This window comes from Dipodomys merriami, unplaced genomic scaffold, assembly GCF_024711535.1.
Source record: "Dipodomys merriami isolate MVZ:Mamm:240054 unplaced genomic scaffold, mDipMer1.0.p SCAF_78, whole genome shotgun sequence".
In the NCBI taxonomy this organism is placed as follows: Eukaryota; Metazoa; Chordata; class Mammalia; order Rodentia; family Heteromyidae; genus Dipodomys; species Dipodomys merriami.
Window position 1 is genome coordinate 3,374,670 of NW_027206379.1, and position 19,822 is coordinate 3,394,491.

Sequence of the window (19,822 nt, forward strand, 5' to 3'; positions counted from 1 at the left end):
ATTTTGTTGTTGGCTGCATTTGTTGTTGTTCCTGCATTTGTTTTGGGGGCAAATTATTTGTTCTTATTTTCTGTTCTTGATTAGAGAAGTAGATAAGTAGTTTCTTCCAAGGCCTGGCCAGGTAAAGACTAGAGGTGTGGTTCATATGGTAGAGTACCAGCAGACAAACGGCCAGAGATAGCACATAAATGAACATACATGGCTGTGTTCCAATAAAATTTTATTTACAAGCTTGGTATAGTGGCACTGGCCTGAATTGCTAGGATTCAAAAGGCAGAAGCAGGAGGATTATGAGTTCAATGCCAACCTGGACTATTATCACAAGACCTAGTCTCAAAAAAAAAATTTCTTTTTAAATTTAAAGAACTAGATTATGGGCTGGATTTGGCCAGTAAACCCTAGTCTCCCTTTCCTACACTAGAATCTATCTGACCCAACCCTTGGATGCAGCATTTTAGGCGCATGACATCATAGAAGGTATTGAATCAAGTTAAACCAAATGTTCTGTACCAAGCCCTGCCTTCTTTCTCTTCCACTTGGTTTAAAGAAGGCCGAGCATGCTCCCAGCACCCACAGCATAAGCCTGGCTCCCAGCCCTTCAGATGTAAGGTACACTAGCTACTTGCAGAGTCCTTGCAGAACAGAGGGCTGAGCAGGCAGCAGTTTGATGAGTGTGCCATGTCCCTTAAGGCGACACTCAGAAACGTCCTGAGGTTGGCACACAAGGGAGAGTTGTATCCCGTTCAGAGACTGATGATTACCACTTTCCACGTGTATTTTACATAAAACTAAGCACAAAGGCATGATTACAGACCACACAGGGTGGCTCCTCTCACCTCTTCATCAGTGGATCAAACTCAGGTAGGAATATTTTTATTTTAGATTTTAATTTTACATGTGAAACAAATTTCATGTTTCTAAAGTCACCAATGAATTGCCAAACCTGAAAGTCAGTGTAAGCCAGTTTACCTGCGCTAAACAAACTTATACCATGGATTCAGCATGCTTATGTTTGGAAATTTGATCCAAAAAGAACCCAGTTGTATATGAGCCAGAGAAATGAGTGCAGCTGTCCTTGCCCCGTGGTCAGGCTCACTGGGTGCCACTCCTTAGTGCTTCCATCTCACCTTCCCTTCTGTGCGGTGTCATAGCTTTCCACAAGTGTGGCCATACTGGATTACTTGGAATGTTTTTGAAGAATCAACACTGAAGTACTCTGTATCTTTTTCAGAATTCTTTATTACGAGAAGTTGAAAATGCAAAGAAGCAATTGGAAGAAACACAGCATGATAAGGTACTAATGTCTTCTCTGAGTCACTGAGCGCCATTAGTAGCTGACTGGCAGTTATAGTTACCACATACGCTTAGTGGAAGCTGAGGTCAGCTCAGAGGGCTCTCAGTCTGTCAGCATAAGATGCATAACACGTGTGGATTTAAAAGCAATCGACTGCTTTTGTATTTGAAATGCATGCTCAGAATCCTGACTCCTTTTGGGTTTGAGAGTAAAATAATTAGCATAAACTTTTCATCAGAAACATACTTTCAGGGACTAGGGCATTACTCACAGGGTAGAATGTCTGCTTAGCAAGTATGAGGTCCTGAGTTCAAACCCCAGTACTGCCAAAATAAAACAACAATAAAATAACAACAAAAACAGTGCTATAAGAGCTGTAGATGTACTCAGAGGTAGAGAGTTTGCCTAGCATTTGTATGGCCCTGGGTTCCAATCAAACCAAGAAAAAAAAACACCATATATACCAAGAAAAAAGCCCTACGGATAAAAAAAAAGAACAATACTGTCAAACAAATGTATTATGGACTATATAGTCTTGGACTTTCTGGTAACCACATTTGAAGAAGTGTAAATAGGTGAAATTAATTTTATTTAGCCTAGTATATCCAAATGTTATTATTTCATTATATATAGTGTGACATTAATAAGCTACTTTATAATTATTTTCATACTAAGTCTTTGTGTGAACTCTGGAGTCACTACACACGGCATTTGGGTTTGTGTATTCGTAGCCAGGAAGCCATGTGTGACAGTCATTTCTGCACTGGACAGGAGAGTGTTGTGTAAGAGATGTGGGACTGTGAGAAACAGTACAGAGCACTATTCTGTTCTCTTAAGATTCTGAAACATTTCTGTGACTAATTCACACCTTTTCATTCAATAGGCTGTAGGTGAATTTGGTAGTGTTTGTTTATCACATAACTCATGGAGAAAATTTTCTCAGATGGGAAATGGTATTTATAAATGCTAATTTAACCTGCTACAGTTATGTTCAACATTTATGTGTGTTCAATGCAAATTTTTTTTAAAAAAATTGTTATTATAAAGGTGATAGAAAGGCTATGGTTACAAAAGTCAGGTAAGCTGTGTGCCGGTGGCTCATGCCTGTAATCCTAGATACTTAGGAGGTTAAGATCTGAGGATCGTGGTTCAAAGCCAGCCCCAGCTGGAAAGTCTGTTACACTCATCTTTCCAATAAGCCGCCAGAAAACCAGAAGTGGCGCCGTGGCTCAAGTGGTAGAGCACTTGCCTTGAGCTGAAGAGCTGAGGGACAGTGCCCAGGCCCAGAGTTCAAGCCCCACTACCAAAAACAAACAAAAACAACCCCAAAAGTTAGGTAAATGAATATGTTCCTTTTTGAACAATGTCATCCCTTCCCTCGCTCTCTCCCTGCAAATACTTCTTTAACATGAAAGAGAGAGCTTTTACTATAAATCATCTGTTGTCTTACAGGACCAGCTAGTCCTCAACATTGAAGCACTGAGGGCCGAACTAGACCAGATGAGACTGAGAGGCGCCTCGCTTCACCACGGGTATGTTGTTAACAAACTAGTCGCCTCGTTTCAGCACCTTGTACGCCTTGCCATGTGGCAGTGTGGTTGGAGATAGCACAGAGCCTGCCTGATCTTGAGAGTAAAGTGCCCATCTCAAGGCGGGAACTTGTGCTAGGGCAGCGTGTGGCTGGAAACACTCAGAAACATAGAGCAGGTTCAGTGTAGGCATGACCACTCCCACAGAGTGTGATGCGGATGCAGTGGGGGCAGCACAGAGCCCAGGGCTATAGAAAGGCCCCCAAGAGCTGCCCGCTGCACAGGGCTGCTAGTGCTGAAGGAGTGACTGTACAGCCAGAGCTCAGGGGACTCCATCACAGTCACGTCTGCTGAGGTATGACTTGGGTAGGCTGATACAGGCTGAGTCACTTGGCTGTGAATGGATCTGGTCGCACGCCTACATACAACCCTGCATCCTTATTGTTTTTTCTTTACTTTATGATGGAGGTGGTTCTTATTAAGATATTTAAATTTTGTGTCTTTGAAGAAAACCACCATCAAGTGAAAATTAAACTTTGGCAGAAGTTCCTGAAGTGGTTCCCTGGTGGCTGCAGGTTACAGGAAACAGGCTTTTGCTCGAAGCGTGTTTAGTGGAGAGGGCAGAGCCAGTGCACACACTTGTGCATTGGGTACTAGGAAAAGTGAGGGCATCTTTATTGAAACTACTTCTAGACAGCTGCAAGAGAAGGCACTGAGGACAGTTTCAGAGAGCCAGAAAACCAGAGAACTTTCCAGGGGTAGTGCTAATGCTTGCTGAGGGCCAGGAGGACAGAGAGCTGGGGTGGAATGCACCCTAAAAGGCTCATGTGATCAGTGGGGCCCTGGCCACCACAGGTCCTGCTCAGGTGAGGGAGGAGAGGTGCAATGTGTGTCTGAACAGTTACTAACAACACAATGTGCGATCCTCCCCACTTTATTTGTGGTATTCAGGTTTGGACTCAAGGCCTCCTGTTTGTTAGGCAGGTGCTCTGCTGCTTGAGCCATGTTCTCAGTCCTTTTTTGGCAGGAGGCTTGTGAAACTGGCTTTCAGTCTTCCTTCCTCTGCCTTCTGAGTGCTGTGATTCCACATATCTCCTGACTTTGATGTATGGCTTTCTTGAACTAACAGCTGTAGTAATAAAGAGGAGAGAGGTTGAAGTGGCAACAAAAGGAAGGGGGAAGCTGGGCACCAATGGCTCACTCCTGTAATCCTACTTACTCAGAAGGCCAGATCTGAGGATTTTAGCTTGAAGCCAGCCCAGACAGGAAAGTTCCAGAGACTTACCTCCAGTGAACCACCAAAAAGGTGGAAGTGGAGCTGTGGTTTAAATGGTAGAGTGCTAGCCTTGAGCAAAAGAGCTCAGGAACAGCACTCAGACCCTGAGTTCAAGCCCCATGATTGGTTTAAAAAAATAAAAAGGACAGGGCTAGGAAGGTGGCTCAGTGGTAGAGCGCTTGCCTTGGATGCAATGGGTCCTGGGTTCAATTCCTCAGCACCTCATAACCAGAAAAAGCCAGAAGTGGCACTGTGGCTCAAGTGGTAGAGCGCTAGCCTTGAGCTGAAGAGCTGAGGGACAGTGACCAGGCCCTGAGTTCAAGCCCCACGACTAACAATAAAAAGAAGGGCAAGTTTTTTTGTGTGTGCTTTTTGTTTTTGGTTGGTCTTGGGGCTTGAACTCTGGGCCTGGGTACTGTCTCTCAGCGCTTCAGCTCAAGGCTAGCACTCCACCACCTGAGCCACAGTGCCACTTCCTGTTTTCTGAGTGGTTAATTGGAGATATGAGTCTCACCGACTTTTCCTGCCTGGGCTGGCTTTGAACCATGAATCTCAGATCTCAGCCTCCTGAGTAGGTAGGATTACAGCCGTCTGGCCAAGGGCAAGTTCTAAGATAGGCTTGCCTAGCCTGGGGTGTGATAAATGGCACGTGACAAGGGAGAGGAGGTGTTAGCTCTGGGAACCCCAAGGGGACAGTGCCAGGAGGTGGATCTGGAGACTCCATGTCAGACTTAGAAAGACACTGGTCACCACAGGATGGCATGGGCCCTGGGTAGGAGGAATGAAGAGCCTGGGTCCGAGGCACAGCCATCCTGCTGGGTAGTGCGGGCTTCCCTGCAGAGCATCCCACAGCAGCCTCCATTCTCAGGAACTAAGAGCTTAGAGGAAGCAGAAACAAGGCTGCCCCGGGATGGATGTGGTGGTGGGCGCCATGACTGACTCCCGCTGCCCCGCTGTGCCTGGCCCATGGGAATGGAATGGCCACTGCTCCTCAGCTCTGCCATCTTGGTTGGTCCAGCCCCCTCTCTACCTCCTCTTCTGGAGACTTCTTCAGCCTGAGGATTGGTTTCTGTGGCCTCACTGTGCACAATTGTGTCTTGGGTTCAGAAACCTAGAAGCCAGCTCCAGCCCCAGCCTCCCCAGACAAGCTGACAGGACTTCAGCAGCATTCAGGGCCTCCAGGAGCACTTGTGGCTGGTGCCTCTCCCACAGGGATCTTGGCGTCCCGGGAAAGCCTGGATGTGGCAGCCAGGCGCCCTGCTGGTCAGCCAGGGAAGCACAGGACCTGAACTTTGCTGAAGGCAGATTTTCAGACTGGGTGGCTGGACTCCCTGCTCCTCCCTGTGTGCCACCGTGCGCTTCTCCTGTCCCGTGAGCAGTAAATGGCTGCCGAGCAGTAGCAACATGTGGCTCTGGAGGCACTCACAGGTGGCCTGCCTTCTTGTCCACCTTTTCCTGCATGAGAGCACTCATTTTCCAGATGGCCAGTTTCCAGCTGAATGAGAAGTCGCCCAGTTAGTGGACTGTTCTAATAACACCCTTTCCTTTGACATTTCAGCAGACCCCACCTGGGCAGTGTCCCGGATTTCCGGTTCCCCGTGGCAGATGGGCACACGGACACCTTCAACACCAGTGCCGTGCTACGGCGCCCCCAGAAAGGCCGGCTGGCGGCTCTGCGGGACGAGCCCTCCAAGGCAAGGCCTCTGTGCCCCCCCCCAAGCCCTCCCCTGCACCATCCACCCTCACCTCTGCCCCCCCTCCAGCCTTCCCCTCCACCCTCTGCTCCCCCAGCCCTCCCCTGCACTGTCCACCCTCACCTCTGCCCCCCAGCCCTCCCCTCCACTGTCCACCCTCACCTCTGCCCCCCAGCCCTCCCCTCCACTGTCCACCCTCACCTCTGCCCCCCCAGCCCTCCCCTGCACTGTCCACCCTCACCTCTGCCCCCCAGCCCTCCCCTCCACTGTCCACCCTCACCTCTGCCCCCCCTCCAGCCCTCCTCTGCACTGTCCACCCTTACCTCTGTCCCCCCAGCCCTCCCCTGCACTGTCCACCCTCACCTCTGCCCCCCCAGCCCTCCCCTGCACTGTCCACCCTTACCTCTGCCCCCCAGCCCTCCCCTCCACTGTCCACCCTCACCTCTGCCCCCCAGCCCTCCCCTCCACTGTCCACCCTCACGTCTGCCCCCCCAGCCCTCCCCTGCACTGTCCACCCTCACCTCTGCTCCCCCAGCCCTCTCCTGCACTGTCCACCCTCACCTCTGCCCCCCAGCCCTCCCCTCCACTGTCCACCCTCACCTCTGCCCCCCAGCCCTCTCCTGCACTGTCCACCCTCACCTCTGCCCCCCAGCCCTCCCCTCCACTGTCCACCCTCACCTCTGCCCCCCCCCAGCCCTCCCCTGCTCTGTCCACCCTCACCTCTGCTCCCCCAGCCCTCTCCTGCACTGTCCACCCTCACCTCTGCCCCCCAGCCCTCCCCTCCACTGTCCACCCTCACCTCTGCCCCCCAGCCCTCTCCTGCACTGTCCACCCTCACCTCTGCCCCCCAGCCCTCCCCTCCACTGTCCACCCTCACCTCTGCCCCCCCAGCCCTCTCCTGCACTGTCCACCCTCACCTCTGCTCCCCCAGCCCTCTCCTGCACTGTCCACCCTCACCTCTGCTCCCCAGCCCTCCCCTCCACTGTCCACCCTCACCTCTGCCCCCCAGCCCTCCCCTCCACTGTCCACCCTCACCTCTGTCCCGGAGCCCTCCCCTCCACTGTCCACCCTCACCTCTGCTCCCCCAGCCCTCCCCTCCACTGTCCACCCTCACCTCTGTCCCGGAGCCCTCCCCTGCTCTGTCCACCCTCACCTCTGTCCCCCCAGCCCTCCCCTGCTCTGTCCACCCTCACCTCTGCCCCCCAGCCCTCCCCTCCACTGTCCACCCTCACCTCTGCCCCCCCAGCCCTCCCCTCCACTGTCCACCCTCACCTCTGCCCCCCCTCCAGCCCTCCCCTGCACTGTCCACCCTCACCTCTGTCCCCCAGTCCTCCCCTCCACTGTCCACCCTCACCTCTGCCCCCCCAGCCCTCCCCTGCACTGTCCACCCTCACCTCTGCCCCCCCAGCCCTCCCCTCCACTGTCCACCCTCACCTCTGCCCCCCCTCCAGCCCTCCCTTCCACTGTCCACCCTCACCTCTGCCCCCCCAGCCCTCCCCTGCTCTGTCCACCCTCACCTCTGCCCCCCCCAGCCCTCCCCTGCTCTGTCCACCCTCACCTCTGCCCCCCCCAGCCCTCCCCTGCTCTGTCCACCCTCACCTCTGCCCCCCCAGCCCTCCCTTCCACTGTCTTCTGCCTCTGTGACTTCTCCCCCATGCCTGTCTCCTGGCTCTTCTGCTACAAGGTACTTGAAGGTCATGCTTGCTTTTTTGTTGTTGCTGTTCTTTTTTTTTCTTCCTTTAACACAAATGTTGGTTAAATGAGTACACGTTTTGGCTAAATGAATACATTTCTGCTACCGGAATACATATCTGAGACAGTCTGCTTACGAAGACAAAAGGTTCACTTCAGTCACGGTTGTGAGTTTGGGTCTGAGTTTGGTCAGCCTGGTGATGGAGTGGAGCTGCTCGCCTCGTGGTGGGGAAGCAGCCTTTCCCCTGGTGACCAGTTCTGAGACTCCCCCAGGTGCCGCCCCAGAGCCGGCTGCAGCATCCTCGCACTGGCCTCTTCCACAGCATGGGCTGGGATCCGCCTCAGTGTCCACTCTGGCCATGGTCACCTGCAGGGCAGGCGCAGTGTCCGTGTCCCGGAGCACACAGCTTAGTGAGGAGGAATGAGCCATTGGTGAGGCGTAGCCTGGGGCTGGTGATCCAGTGCCACGTACCCAGCTGGTGACGAGGCCGAGTGGGGACCTCAGTGAACTTGACAGTTCGCAGGTGAGTCCAAGAGTCACCCGAAGGATGCCTCAGGCGCAGGCACCTCTGTGCCTACAGCTGTGGGAAGGCAGCAGGCGTACTCACGTAGCTGGGTGTCTGAGGGTCCTTCCCTCAGAGCACACGTTTGGAGACTGCCAGGAGAAGGCGCTTGCCGCCTCCTCATCCCGGAAGTCACACACTTGTAAAGCTGCAGAGTTTGTGGACATACTTCTCGTCCATCCCATTCTGTCAGATGGTAATAAGCAGGAAACGAGGGAGGGTGCCTCGTGCCTGAGTTGCAGAGTGATGAGGAGAATCTTAACCAGAGTAGCCAAGAGCCATCACCATGAGGGTGGCGTGAGAGTAGAGAGCTGCAGGAAGAGGGCAGGGATGGATCTGATTCTGGACTGTAGGCGCAGCAGGGCCTGCTGAGGGATCAGGTGTGCAGTGTGACGCAGGACAGACAACGGAGGGTATGGCTTCTGCATCTACAAGGATGGAGTCTGCTTCCTGAGGTGGGTGGGGAAGGTGGGACCTGAGCCTTGGTTGTGTTCAGGTTGACAGGCCTATCGAGGGAGGAGTCAGCTGCAGAAAATGCAGTCACCCAGAACTGGGGATAAAAAACTAGGTGTGGCTGGAGGGGGAGTGGTTGTGAGCGTTGTCTGCAGGTGGCATTTAAAGATGTGAGACAAGGTGTGATCATTCACGGAATGATCTGTGGCAGGGCCACAGTCCATTGAGCCACCAGATTTACAGCCAGAGGTACATGGAACAGAGCGGTGACTGTGAGGTAGGAGGAAGCTAGGAGAGATGAGGTCTTACAGCACTGCCTTGCTGCAGTTCTGCTGGCGAGTGCGATGCCCAGAGCAGAGGGAACGAGCAGCCACAGAGGTTTCACACGGGCAGAGCACACGGGGGGGGGAGGGGGCAGGAGGCAGAAGACTGCAGTGGAGGAGAAGGTTTTGTGGATTGTTTGTTTTGAGGTAGGAGGTAAGAGGAACTGTTCTTAGCTTGATAGGACGGAGCGCTCCCTAGGAGGGAGGCCCTAGGGATCAGGGCAGGTTCTCCTCCCCACCAAACAGGGGTGAGATCAGAAAGGGGAGTGTGAAATTATCACACACGGCTGTCCTGTGTGTGTTCTGATTACAAACTCAAGTCTTACACGTGAGCTGCTGCTCTAAAAAAAATCCACCTCTGCCAGCTGCCTGCCACCTGGATGGCAAGGGACTGGGCTCAGGAAAGGGAGGCCTGGAGCTCAGGATCACCTTGGTACTACTGACCTGGGGTGTGGTAGTGGCTGTGTAGCTAAGTGAATCCAACTGGTATGGAGTATGATCATTTTTCCCCATTTCGTGCTTTTCCCATACTGGAGCTTGAACTCAGGGCCTCACACCCCCTCTTGGCTTTTTTGTTCAAGGCTGGAACTCTGTCACTGGAGACATGCCTCCACTTCTGGCTTTCTGCTGGTTAGTTGGAGATAAGAGTCTCTTGGATTTGTTTGCTGGGGCTGGCCTTGAACTGTGATCCTCAGATCTCAGCTCCTACCTGTAGCTAGGATCAGAGATGTGATTCACTGGCACTCAACAAGTTAGGTCATTTTTTACTTCCCATTAAAGAGCACCGGTTGGAGCCAAGATGGATATCTGGTTTTAATGTTCAGTTTTTGTTTGATTGCTATCTCCCAGTCACGAGTCACATGTCAGGCACACACAAGGTGGTCCAAACATTGTATTAGCCTCCTCTCCCAGTTCTTTGTCTTTTTCTTCTTCCTTTTTATTTTTTATGTTTTGGTGGGTTTGGGGGCTTGAATTTGGGCCTGCACACTGTCTCTTAAGTTCTTTTTGCTCAAGGCTAGTGCTCTGTCACTTTGAACCATAGCCCCACTGGTTTTCTAGTGGTTAATGGAAGATAGGGTCTAACAGGCTTCTTGCCCAGGTTGGCTTTGAACCATGATCCTCAGATCTCAGCCTCCTGAGTAGCTAGGATTAGAGGCGTGAGCCACCGGTGCTTGGCTCCTTTAAATGTTTTGTTGAGTCAAGATCTCACTACTTAGTCCAGACTGGACTTGATTTAAAAGTCCTCCTATCATAGCCTACTGAGTGATTGGATGACTATTCCCTGTCTCATTTATTTGTTTGTTTGTTTATTAGGTCATGGCACTTGAACTCAGGGTCTGGGTGCTGCTCCTGAGCTCTTTTGTTCAAGGCTAGTGCTCTGTCACGTTGAGCCATAGCCCTACTTCCGGTGTTCTGGTGGTTCATTGGAAATAAAAGTCTCATGGACTTTCCTGCCTGGGCTGGCTTCAGAACATGATCCTCAGATCTCAGCCTTCTGAGTAGCTAGGATTACAAATGTGAGCCGCCAGCTCCCAGCTTCTCCTGTCTTAAATACCATCTGGTTAGCATGTATCAGCAGCTTGAGGAGGTGACCCATCCATCTTTCCATACTCTCTGGGCCTCTATTTAAAACATTGACCTTTTTGATGACCGAGTAAGGCCTGTTGCTGAATGTGCTGAGATGTGTTTTCCCATCAACAGGTGCAAACTCTCAATGAGCAGGATTGGGAACGAGCCCAGCAGGCCAGCGTCTTGGCAAATGTGGCCCAGGCGTTCGAGAGTGATGTGGATGTGTCTGATGGTGACGATGACAGGGACCCTCTGCTGAGCTCGGTGGACTTGCTGTCGCCCAGTGGGCAGGCTGATGCACAGACACTGGCCATGATGCTTCAGGAGCAGCTGGATGCCATCAATAAGGAGATCAGGTATGCTGGGGGCCCATTCCCAGCGGCGCCTGCAGCACGTCGGGCCAGCATGCTCCCGTTGCCCCAGTGGTCCATCATGACAAGCCGAAAGCCAGTGTGAAGAACTTTAGATTCCAGTTCAGATAACCCAAGCAGCCTCCCCACAGTCACAGGACTCAGGCTTCGGTATAGGATGCTGGGGAGGAAGGTATTCAGTGTCCTTCCCAGTGGTGGAAGACAAATGGAGAGACCCAGCTGGAGGGTCCAGGGCCATCCAGAGAGTTGTGCCTTGCAGGACAGTGGTGCACAGGGAAGAAGTGTGTGTACCCTATGAGCCATCAGCCAGTGCTGGATGACAGAGGGACAAGGAGACATGTCAGCAGAGGATGGAGAGTGTGGTGGGAAGTAGATTGCTACTTACCAACCTGCCCAAGCAGAGTGCCCCTTGACTCCGAGCCTCGCAGTCCCCATGCATCCCCTAGCATGGTCAGCACGCAGCCTTATGCCCACAAGCCCGCCATCCAGTTCCTGTTGCACACCCTCACGCTGGGCACAGGGTTTCCTACTTCTTCCTCAGAAGGAAAATGAGGGCCAGCAACTGTCATATGACTTTTCTCAGTGTCATCGATGTCTTAAAGGGTTTTTTTCTTCAGTAACTCTGGTAGCTGTTATAATAGGATGTGGCCCAACAGCGGCCGCCTGTGGAATCGGAGCCATGCATTGCCCATGCAGTGGGTGAGAGGCCTTAGGACCCCGCTGTGGTCAGGAGGGTGGCGTTGGGGCACAGCACTAGGTCACAGTGCCCTAAGAGCTGCATGGGCTGAGACCCGGTAGAACCCCAACCAGGCCTGGGCCCTTGCAAACAGCAGCCAGCAGGACCTTGCTGAGAGCTAAGGGCATTGCCACTTTGTTCTACGAAATGGAAAGGGGGGAAGTGCCCTTTCCTTTCTGGAGAGGGCCAGGCAGAGGAGAGGTCAGCATGGCCGACTTCCCAAGCTCACAGGCTTCAGAGCAAAGTGAGCTGCTGCCTGGGTTTCTGACGCCAGCTGAATCTGCAGGTGGTGGGTGTGGAAAGAGAGCCTTTCCCACTGCTGCGGGAAATGGAGAAATTTACTTCCATTTAGCGTTTGCTTTTGACAGTGTATTGCTTGATAAAAATATTCTTTATTCATCAAGATCAGATACAGATAGTAAGATACATCCCTGGCTTCTAAACTGCTTTCTGTTAGTAATAATAAATAACTTTTCTTAGAATATTGAAGTAGAACTTTAGCTGAAGGGTCATAATAAGGCTTCTGTGCTCTTTGGAACAGTAGTTATTGGTGTAGTCAGGTATTACAGCTGTGTTGGGTCATCTATAGTGCTGTGTGGCAGAAGAGTTAGTCTTGAAGTCCAGACTGGTCCACCCCTGCAGCTTATACCGAAATCTAAGCGGTGTGCAGTGAAGCACTGGGAACTCCCACGGGGATTGGTTCTTTTTTTGGGGGTGGGGGGAAGGAGGCTAGTCATGGGGCCTGAACTCTGGGCCTGGGCACTGCCCCTCAGCTCTTCAGTTCAAGGTTAGCGCTCTACCACTGAGTCACAGCGCCACTTCCAGCTTTTTCTGCTCATGTGGTGCCGAGGGATCCAACCCAGAGCCTCATGCATGCAAGGCAAGCCACCTTCCCAGCCCTAGGTCAGTTCTTTGTGTCAGGGTTCCTGAGTTTCAGTGAAATCTGTAGCTAAATGTACAGCTTTGTTTTAAGAGTAGGGAGGTAAGAATTATAAAGTTTATTTTATTTTATTTTTTGTTGGTCTTAGGGCTTGAACTCTGGGCCTGGGCTCTGTCCCTGAGCTCTTCAGCTCAAGGCTAGTGCTCCGTCACTTTCAGCCACAGCACCACTTCTGGTTTTCTAAAATAAGAGTCTCATGGGCTTTCCTGTCTGGGCCGGCTTTGAACCGTGATCCTTAGATCTCAGCCTCCTGAGTAGCTAGGATTACTTACAGGTGTGAGCCACTGGCACCTGGCTAAGAGTCATAAAGTTTACCCCATTGCTTTAGCAAGGAGATTAATAGCTACAACCATAGAAGTAGGTGCCAACCAGCCTCCTCTATGTAAAAGCAAATACAAATGATATAACCATCTTAGCAAGACTTAATGGGAAGTTTACTGTTTATTGTTCATGAGGGAGTAGAAGAGTTTTGCTGAAGTGTTCGATGTAGTTTGCTCACAGATACGGAACAAAGCTCCTCATTGTGTACACCCTTACGTTTGTTTGCCTCTGGAGAGATGGTGACTGTTGTTGCTTTGATTTTAGGTTGATCCAAGAAGAGAAGGAGAGCACAGAGCAAAGGGCAGAGGAGATTGAGAGTCGAGTCGGCAGTGGGAGTCTAGACAACCTTGGTCGTTTTAGGTCGATGAGCTCCATTCCCCCCTACCCTGCTTCCTCACTTGCCAGCTCCTCCCCTCCAGGAAGCGGCCGCTCCACCCCAAGAAGGGCGCCTCATAGCCCCGCTCGGGAGGTGGACAGACTGGGCGTCATGACTCTGGTAAGCACCCTGTGTGAAGTCACACTCAGAACCCACATCTCTTTACCCAGATGAAAATCAAGTTGATGTGTTATTTTAAGGGCACATTTTTTTCACTAGCTAGTATTTAATCATTCAACTATGCCAAGTAAATTTTGATGTAACCAAGTTATCAGAGCAACGTTTAGTTATGTAATACTAGACAGGGGTTTGTGCAAGGCACAGCAGCCAGATGGGAAAATACTTCACGTTTTGTAGGAATAGACAATTAACAAAAGAAAACGCAGATAGATGTCTCAGTATACGGAGTGGTGTGCATCTGGTTACTGTAGAGACCTTCAGGGGGCTCCAGGAATGAGGTCAGGAAACAAGGCCGAGGAGGTTCTGCAGCCACCTAAGGCCTCCTTAGAGGCTGGGGGCTTCACTCCTCGCTGGGGCCACTTCCATCCTGGATATACGCTGTTCTGCCTGTGAGATGACTCTCCAGCCACACCCGAATCACCTCCTCGGCCCTTGCCATGCGCAATGCAGTCTCATTGTTGCTCATGTCATTAAATCATTAAGCGGCATAGTAAGTGGTCAGCAGTCTGTTTGGTGCTGTTTTGACACAGAGTTGTTATAATGTACATCACTTGCTAGTCAGGAAATATTTTACACTCTGATGGGTTCTTTTGGGTCCTCATCCTTATTTCCTTCCTGCCACTTTAGCAGTAACTATGCGTTTTCCTAGCTTCATAGGCAGTATGCTAGCTGGCAGGATCTGCTTCTGTCGTCATCCTTGTGTGTGTCACTTTGGATCCAGGCCCCAGGTCTCCATCATTCGATATGTGTCCATCCAGTGGCCCATGCTCTGACCCTCTTCATGACCTGCCTGGGGACCTGGCCACCAGGGCAGATCTGTGCTGTACTAGCCTATGCAGTGGCTGGTCGAGATTTTTCATAAAAAGTCCTTTGCATTATAAAGGACACAGTCATGGGATAGTTGGTTGAGTGTTTCTACACCCACAATCTGTGTGACTCGGCAGTGAGACATTGCTATATAAACAGATGAGCCGGTGAGTGTGCAATCAGCAGAAACTCCGTGCATAAAGTGTGCATTCAGCTTTTAAAGGTGGTTGTAATCGAGACGTCAATATCATCAGCTTACTGAGGGTATCTGTTATAGATGATTTTTAATGAAATGTCTTACATGCATCATAAGATGTAAGATTTTTACCTGATACTATGCTAGCTTTTGTTCTTATATATTTTCACAGGATACCTTGCTTTACGCAATAAATTTATTTTTAAGAAGTTGTAAATCAAATTCTAGGTAAGGATTTTGCATTAATGTCCAATAGATTATTAACTAAAAGTAAGTTTGTTTTGCTTTAATAATAGGTGTTACAATAAGTTAGGACCAATTAGAATATTCACAATTCTGTTTTGTATTAAAGCTAAGTTACACACAGAATTGACTTGGAGAAGATAATCATTAGGGCCCTTTGTTGTAGAAGCCATGTTTCAGTAAGTTACAATGTGTTCAAATAGAATTTTATCTCTGAACACTAATGTACAGTGGTTCTCTGGTGAATAATTTTTATTAAGTTTACATTGAAAATGTGTTCTGTTTATTCTGCTTACAGAAATATTTTTCTAAATTCTTTGTCACTTATATCTGCCCTGTCATTTCCATTTAATATATATTTGTCTGTATTAATGCTTGAAATTTTAACTTCAAAGTGTGTGGTAAATCTGATTTCTCTTCATTTCTTTGCATGCATCTATCAGCCTAGTGATTTAAGGAAACATCGTAGAAAGGTAAATTACTTAGTAACTTCACATGTCTTCCTGTCTCCGTAATGGTTGAGGCATATGGTATTTCACAAGTGTAGCGCTGTGCTGGGGTGTGATGCTGAATGACTGGCGTGTCACGGCACATCCCATGAGGGCTGTGTTGGAATTGGTGGCTGGGAACATGGGAGCCAGTGCTGCTTGCTCACTGGTCCTGCAGCTAAGCGTCACATGCTTGTTTATGGTAGACATGGTATTCAGAGTTAAAAAAAAAAATGAATGAAATCCTAGCTACTTAAAAGGCTGAGATACAGAGGATTACAGTGTGAAGTCAGCCTGGATTTACGAGAACTCATCTCAGCAGATAAAAGTTTGTGTGATTGCATGTGCCTGTCCTTCTAGCTAGGCGGGAAGTATAGATAAGATCAGTAAGTTCTTGCTCTGCTCTAGACACCAGGCTTTGTGCTTGGCTAGTCTGTTGTAGTGTTTCACCTTGGGAACACCCTCTGGACAACTGACTTGTAGCTGGTTCTGACTTGGGCTTTTATAGCCCAACCTGCTCAGGCACAAGATCACCTTGTGTTCTTGTCACTGGTACTTTCAGTGTGCAGCCTAAAAAAACTTGGAGCAGCCTATCCTGGAGGCTCTGTGGCTTGATCTAGTACTGTGTCCACAGAGATGGCACGGGGCCAGATACTGCCTGCGTCTGACCTTCTCCTTCGTACTGCTGGCTAGACTTAGGGGCTTCCCTGCCCTCACATCAGCCTCTTGTAGGACAGTCTGAGACATGTAGGGCAGGTCTGTGCCCCACCTTGGTGCTAGCACAGAGGGTAGAGCAAGCCGAACCAGCCCAGAAGTCTCCTTCAGGGTTGCCCAGTGAGGAGCCCCTGCTGCCATGACGTCCAGCTAGGACCTCTTAGCTTACCTCCTGCCACATGAATTGCCAGTTCCTCAGCTCCGCCTTGGCTTTTCTACTCATGATTGGCACTCTACCACTTAAGCCATGCCTCTCTCTAGTCCAGCTTTTTTGCTTGTTAATTGGAGATAGAGTCTCTCTCAGATTTTTCTGCCCCAGCTGGTACCTGGCCAGTTCCTTGATTTTTTTTTTTTTTTTTGGTTGTGGGGCTTGAACTCTGGGCCTGGGCACTGTCCCTCAGCTCTTCAGCTCAAAGCTAGCACTCTGCCACTTGAGCCACAGCACCACTTCTGGTTTTCTGGTGGTTCATTAGAGATAAGAGTCTCACGGACTTTCCTTCCCTGGGCTGGCTTTGGACTGCAATCCTCGGCTCTTAGCTTCCTGAGTAGCTAGCTAGGATTATAGGCGTGAGCCACCCGTGCCCAGCTGACATGATTGTTTTTTTTTTTTTTTTTTTTTTTTTTTTTTTTTTTTTTTTTGGGGTCCGGTCGTGGGGCCTGAACTCTGGGCCTGGGCGCTGTCCCTCAGCTCTTCAGCTCAAGGCTAGCGCTCTACCACTATGAGCCATAGCGCCACTTCCGGCTTTTTTCTTTTTGCTTATGTGGTGCTGAGGAATCGAACCCAGGGCCTCGAGCATGCAAGGCAAGCGCTCTACCACTGAGCCACCTTCCCAGCGACATGATTGTTTTGACCTGAATTTTTTTCCCCCTGGTCCTGAAGCTTAAACTCTGGGCCTGGGCACTGTGTCTTTAAGCTGTTGTACTCAAGGCTAGTGCTTTACCACTTAAGCCACAGCTCCACTTCAGCTCTTTGGATTTTTTTTGAGGTTAATTGGAGATAAAGAGTCTCAAAGACTTTCCTGTCTGGGCTGGCTTCAAACCACAGTCTTCATATCTCAACCTCTGGAGTTGCTAGGATTATATGTGTGAGCTACCAGCTTCAACCTGAATATTTAAATTGTTAAGTTTCATATGGATAATCTCTGGCTGTGTTAGGCCTTTAGGGGGCAGTGCTAGACTAGAACCTGGGGCCAGCAATCTCCTAATCAGGTACTCTAAGCCTGGCCTGAGCCTTGACATCCCTTTCTGCTGTGGCCACAGTAGAGGTTAGGGACACTGCAGAGGTATCTGCTGGTGGCTAGGGTATATCCGCAGTAGACTCAGCTCCACTAAGCCAAATCCATTGAGTCTCATTCAGCTGCAGTGGGACCTATGTACTTCACACAGTCCCATTTAAAAAGTTAATAGAAATCTGGAAAATCACAGTTCAAGGCCATCCCAAACAAAAGGTTAGCAATACTCGGTCTTGGTCGATACGCCAGGCTTATTGGTGTGCCTCAGTGATCCCAGCTATGCAGGAGGATCCCACTCAGGGACAAGAACATGAGACCCTACCTGAAAAACAATCTGTAACAAAAAGGGCAGGGGCCATGGCTCAAGTACAAGACCTGAGTTCAAGCCCCAGTACTGCTCCCTCCAGGAGAAGGTAGCTGCTCAGGTCCTAGTGTTTGTGTAGTGCCTGCCTCAGGTATCTCATGAACCCAGTCCTACTTCAAACCAGGAGCATGGGCCTCTCTGTGCAGCCTGCCTGGGTCTGCCTTCAGACTGATCTGTCCACTACCCCGTGTTCCCAGGGACACATCTGTGCTCATGACTCATGGCAAAAAACCCCAACAGGTCTGTCAGGTCCTCCTTTAAAGACAAACCCAGCATTGTTTTTCTAAACACATAGAGCCCAAGGGTTTAAGCTGTGGACCAACAATTCCAGTCCAGACACACATTGGATATGTGTTTGGCTCATGGTCCAAGCCATTCCTGTATTTCCCCATAGACAAAAATGTACTGCCCATTTCTCAGAGTGACTTCTCTCCTTCCCAGCGCTCCTAAGTGACATGCCTGCCATGGCCCCTCATCATGGGGTAAGCTTTTTCTTTTATTGCTCAGGGTGATGTTGGCAACAATGCTTACGTCCTTACTGCCCTCTGATGACTGTCGCTGAATGTGCCTAGAAGAGCAGAGCTGAGCTGAGGAGGCAACAGGTGTCCCCAAGTCTGCGGCTCCTCATCCTCATGCATGGAAGCAGACTGTGGCCTGTGCCACAGCCTCCTTCCTCCTTCCAGTGGGAAAATGTAGCCTGAGGTTCTCAAGGAAGTTTATGAGTATAATTAAAAGACAGTGTGGTTTTTATTAGCCGTCTACTGTTAAGTAATTTTGCTTTTGTCTTACCCTTCAGTTGCCAGCTTCCAGAGAAGAGGTACGAGATGACAAGACAACCATAAAATGTGAAACTTCTCCCCCCTCCTCCCCGAGGTCCCTGCGCTTAGACAGGCTGCACAAAGGCGCACTCCATACGGTCAGCCACGAAGACATCAGGGACCTGCGAAAGTAAGGAGTGGAGTATATGGACCCCCCATGCTGTGCAGAAACCATCTTGTATTGGGCTTAAGAATAGTGATTAAAAGAAGAAAAAATAGTCAAGCCCCATGCCAGTGGCTCCTATAATCCTAGCTACTCAGGAGTTTGAGATCGGAGGATCATGGTTTGAAGTCAGCCTGGCAGGAAAGTCTGTGAGACTCTCACCTCCAATTAACCACCAAAAAGCCAGAGGTAGATCTTGATTCAAGTGGTAGAGCAAAAGCTCAGGGACTGACTGTACTTGGGCCCTAAGGCAAGCCTCAGGGCTGGAACCCCCCAAAAAACCTGTAACTTAAGTTGTATCACCCCTGCTTAGGAAGCACAAGGCCATAGTTATTACCTTTTTACTGCTGAGTTGTAATTACTAGTGTTAGCCCTGGGATGGCTGCCACTGCTGGCCTGACATGACATCCAGCAGTAGATGCTCTGTGTGGCCAAAGTTTGGAAAGGGGTGTTATGTGAAGTCAGTTCTTGTTGCTTCAGATTCCCAACTGTGAACTTTCTGTTGGTGATGTTGAATTTGTCCCACAAATGGCAGCTTTTGGTCATGTCTCTCTGTGGATAGTCAGTTCCTCTCAGATCCTTCTGCGCCCTGTTGATGTGCTCTTGAGACCTCTCTATTTAAACGGCTTCCCACCCTGTCCCGTCATTTCTGGGTGAGACTGTGCTAAGGGGAGGACACACCAGTGCCATGATCACACAGCTGCTGAAAGGGGCAGGAGCTCTGCCCTCTCTCTCCAGGGCTGTGCTCTTTCTGCAGCCCTCATCTCTGGGCCTGGAGCAGCTCGCATGGGATGAGGGAGGCTCCTGAGAAGGGCCATCGCTGGGGATCCTGGGCCAGCTGCTTGGGTCAGGCCTGCTCCAAAAGGGAGTACCACCTGGGAAGAAATCTAGGCTTCAGAAAACAGTGTTCTTGGAGCTGCGCTGGTGGCTGTGTTATAGAGCATCACACACGCCGTGTAAGACTTAAAAGGTTTTTTAGGAGGTTTGAGAGACAAATATTCAAAATGCAAAGTAAGCTGGGTGTGATGGTTTTTGCCTGTAATCCCAGTTAGGGAGGTTGAAACTGGATAATCTCAAACTTCAGGGCGGCCTGAGCTACATAATGATACCTTTTCTCCAAAAAGGAATACTAGAAAGAGAACAATAGATGAGGTTAATCTGACTAAATTATATATGTGCATATGAATTACCATTGTAAAACCTCTGTGTACAATTAATATACACCAAAAAATAACAGCAACAGAGGATGAGAAGAAAGTAAGACAGGCAATGTTGAGGGTAGCTACTGGCTCAAGAGGGTAGTTTGGAAAAGGCAGATGAGAGCGAATAGGGTGGAAGTACTTCAGGTGTGTGAATGAAGATAGAACAGTGAAGCCTGTCAAAATTATTCCAAGAAGGTGGGAGGAGGGTGAAGGGGAATGATACAGGGGTGTGTTTGGTTGGGGTACATTGTATGCATGTGGGGAAATGTCACCATGAA

The 19,822-nt window shown here is 50.0% G+C and overlaps 1 protein-coding gene across 11 annotated transcripts in view; it reads left to right on the plus strand.

Annotated features, from left to right (window-relative positions):
- Ppfia1 (PTPRF interacting protein alpha 1) overlaps positions 1-19,822 on the plus strand; it is a 101,165-nt gene that overhangs the window by 53,040 nt on the left and 28,303 nt on the right. For 6 of the 11 annotated variants that reach the window (XM_070009651.1, XM_070009655.1, XM_070009653.1 and 3 more), the window contains 7 exons: positions 1,232-1,294; positions 2,747-2,826; positions 5,658-5,793; positions 10,526-10,749; positions 13,026-13,257; positions 15,007-15,036; positions 18,158-18,309. In XM_070009651.1, coding sequence (XP_069865752.1) covers positions 1,232-1,294; positions 2,747-2,826; positions 5,658-5,793; positions 10,526-10,749; positions 13,026-13,257; positions 15,007-15,036; positions 18,158-18,309 — 917 coding nt within the window. The remainder of the gene's footprint in view (positions 1-1,231; positions 1,295-2,746; positions 2,827-5,657; positions 5,794-10,525; positions 10,750-13,025; positions 13,258-15,006; positions 15,037-18,157; positions 18,310-19,822) is intronic. The other 5 variants (XM_070009654.1, XM_070009658.1, XM_070009661.1 and 2 more) reach the window with 2 other exon arrangements.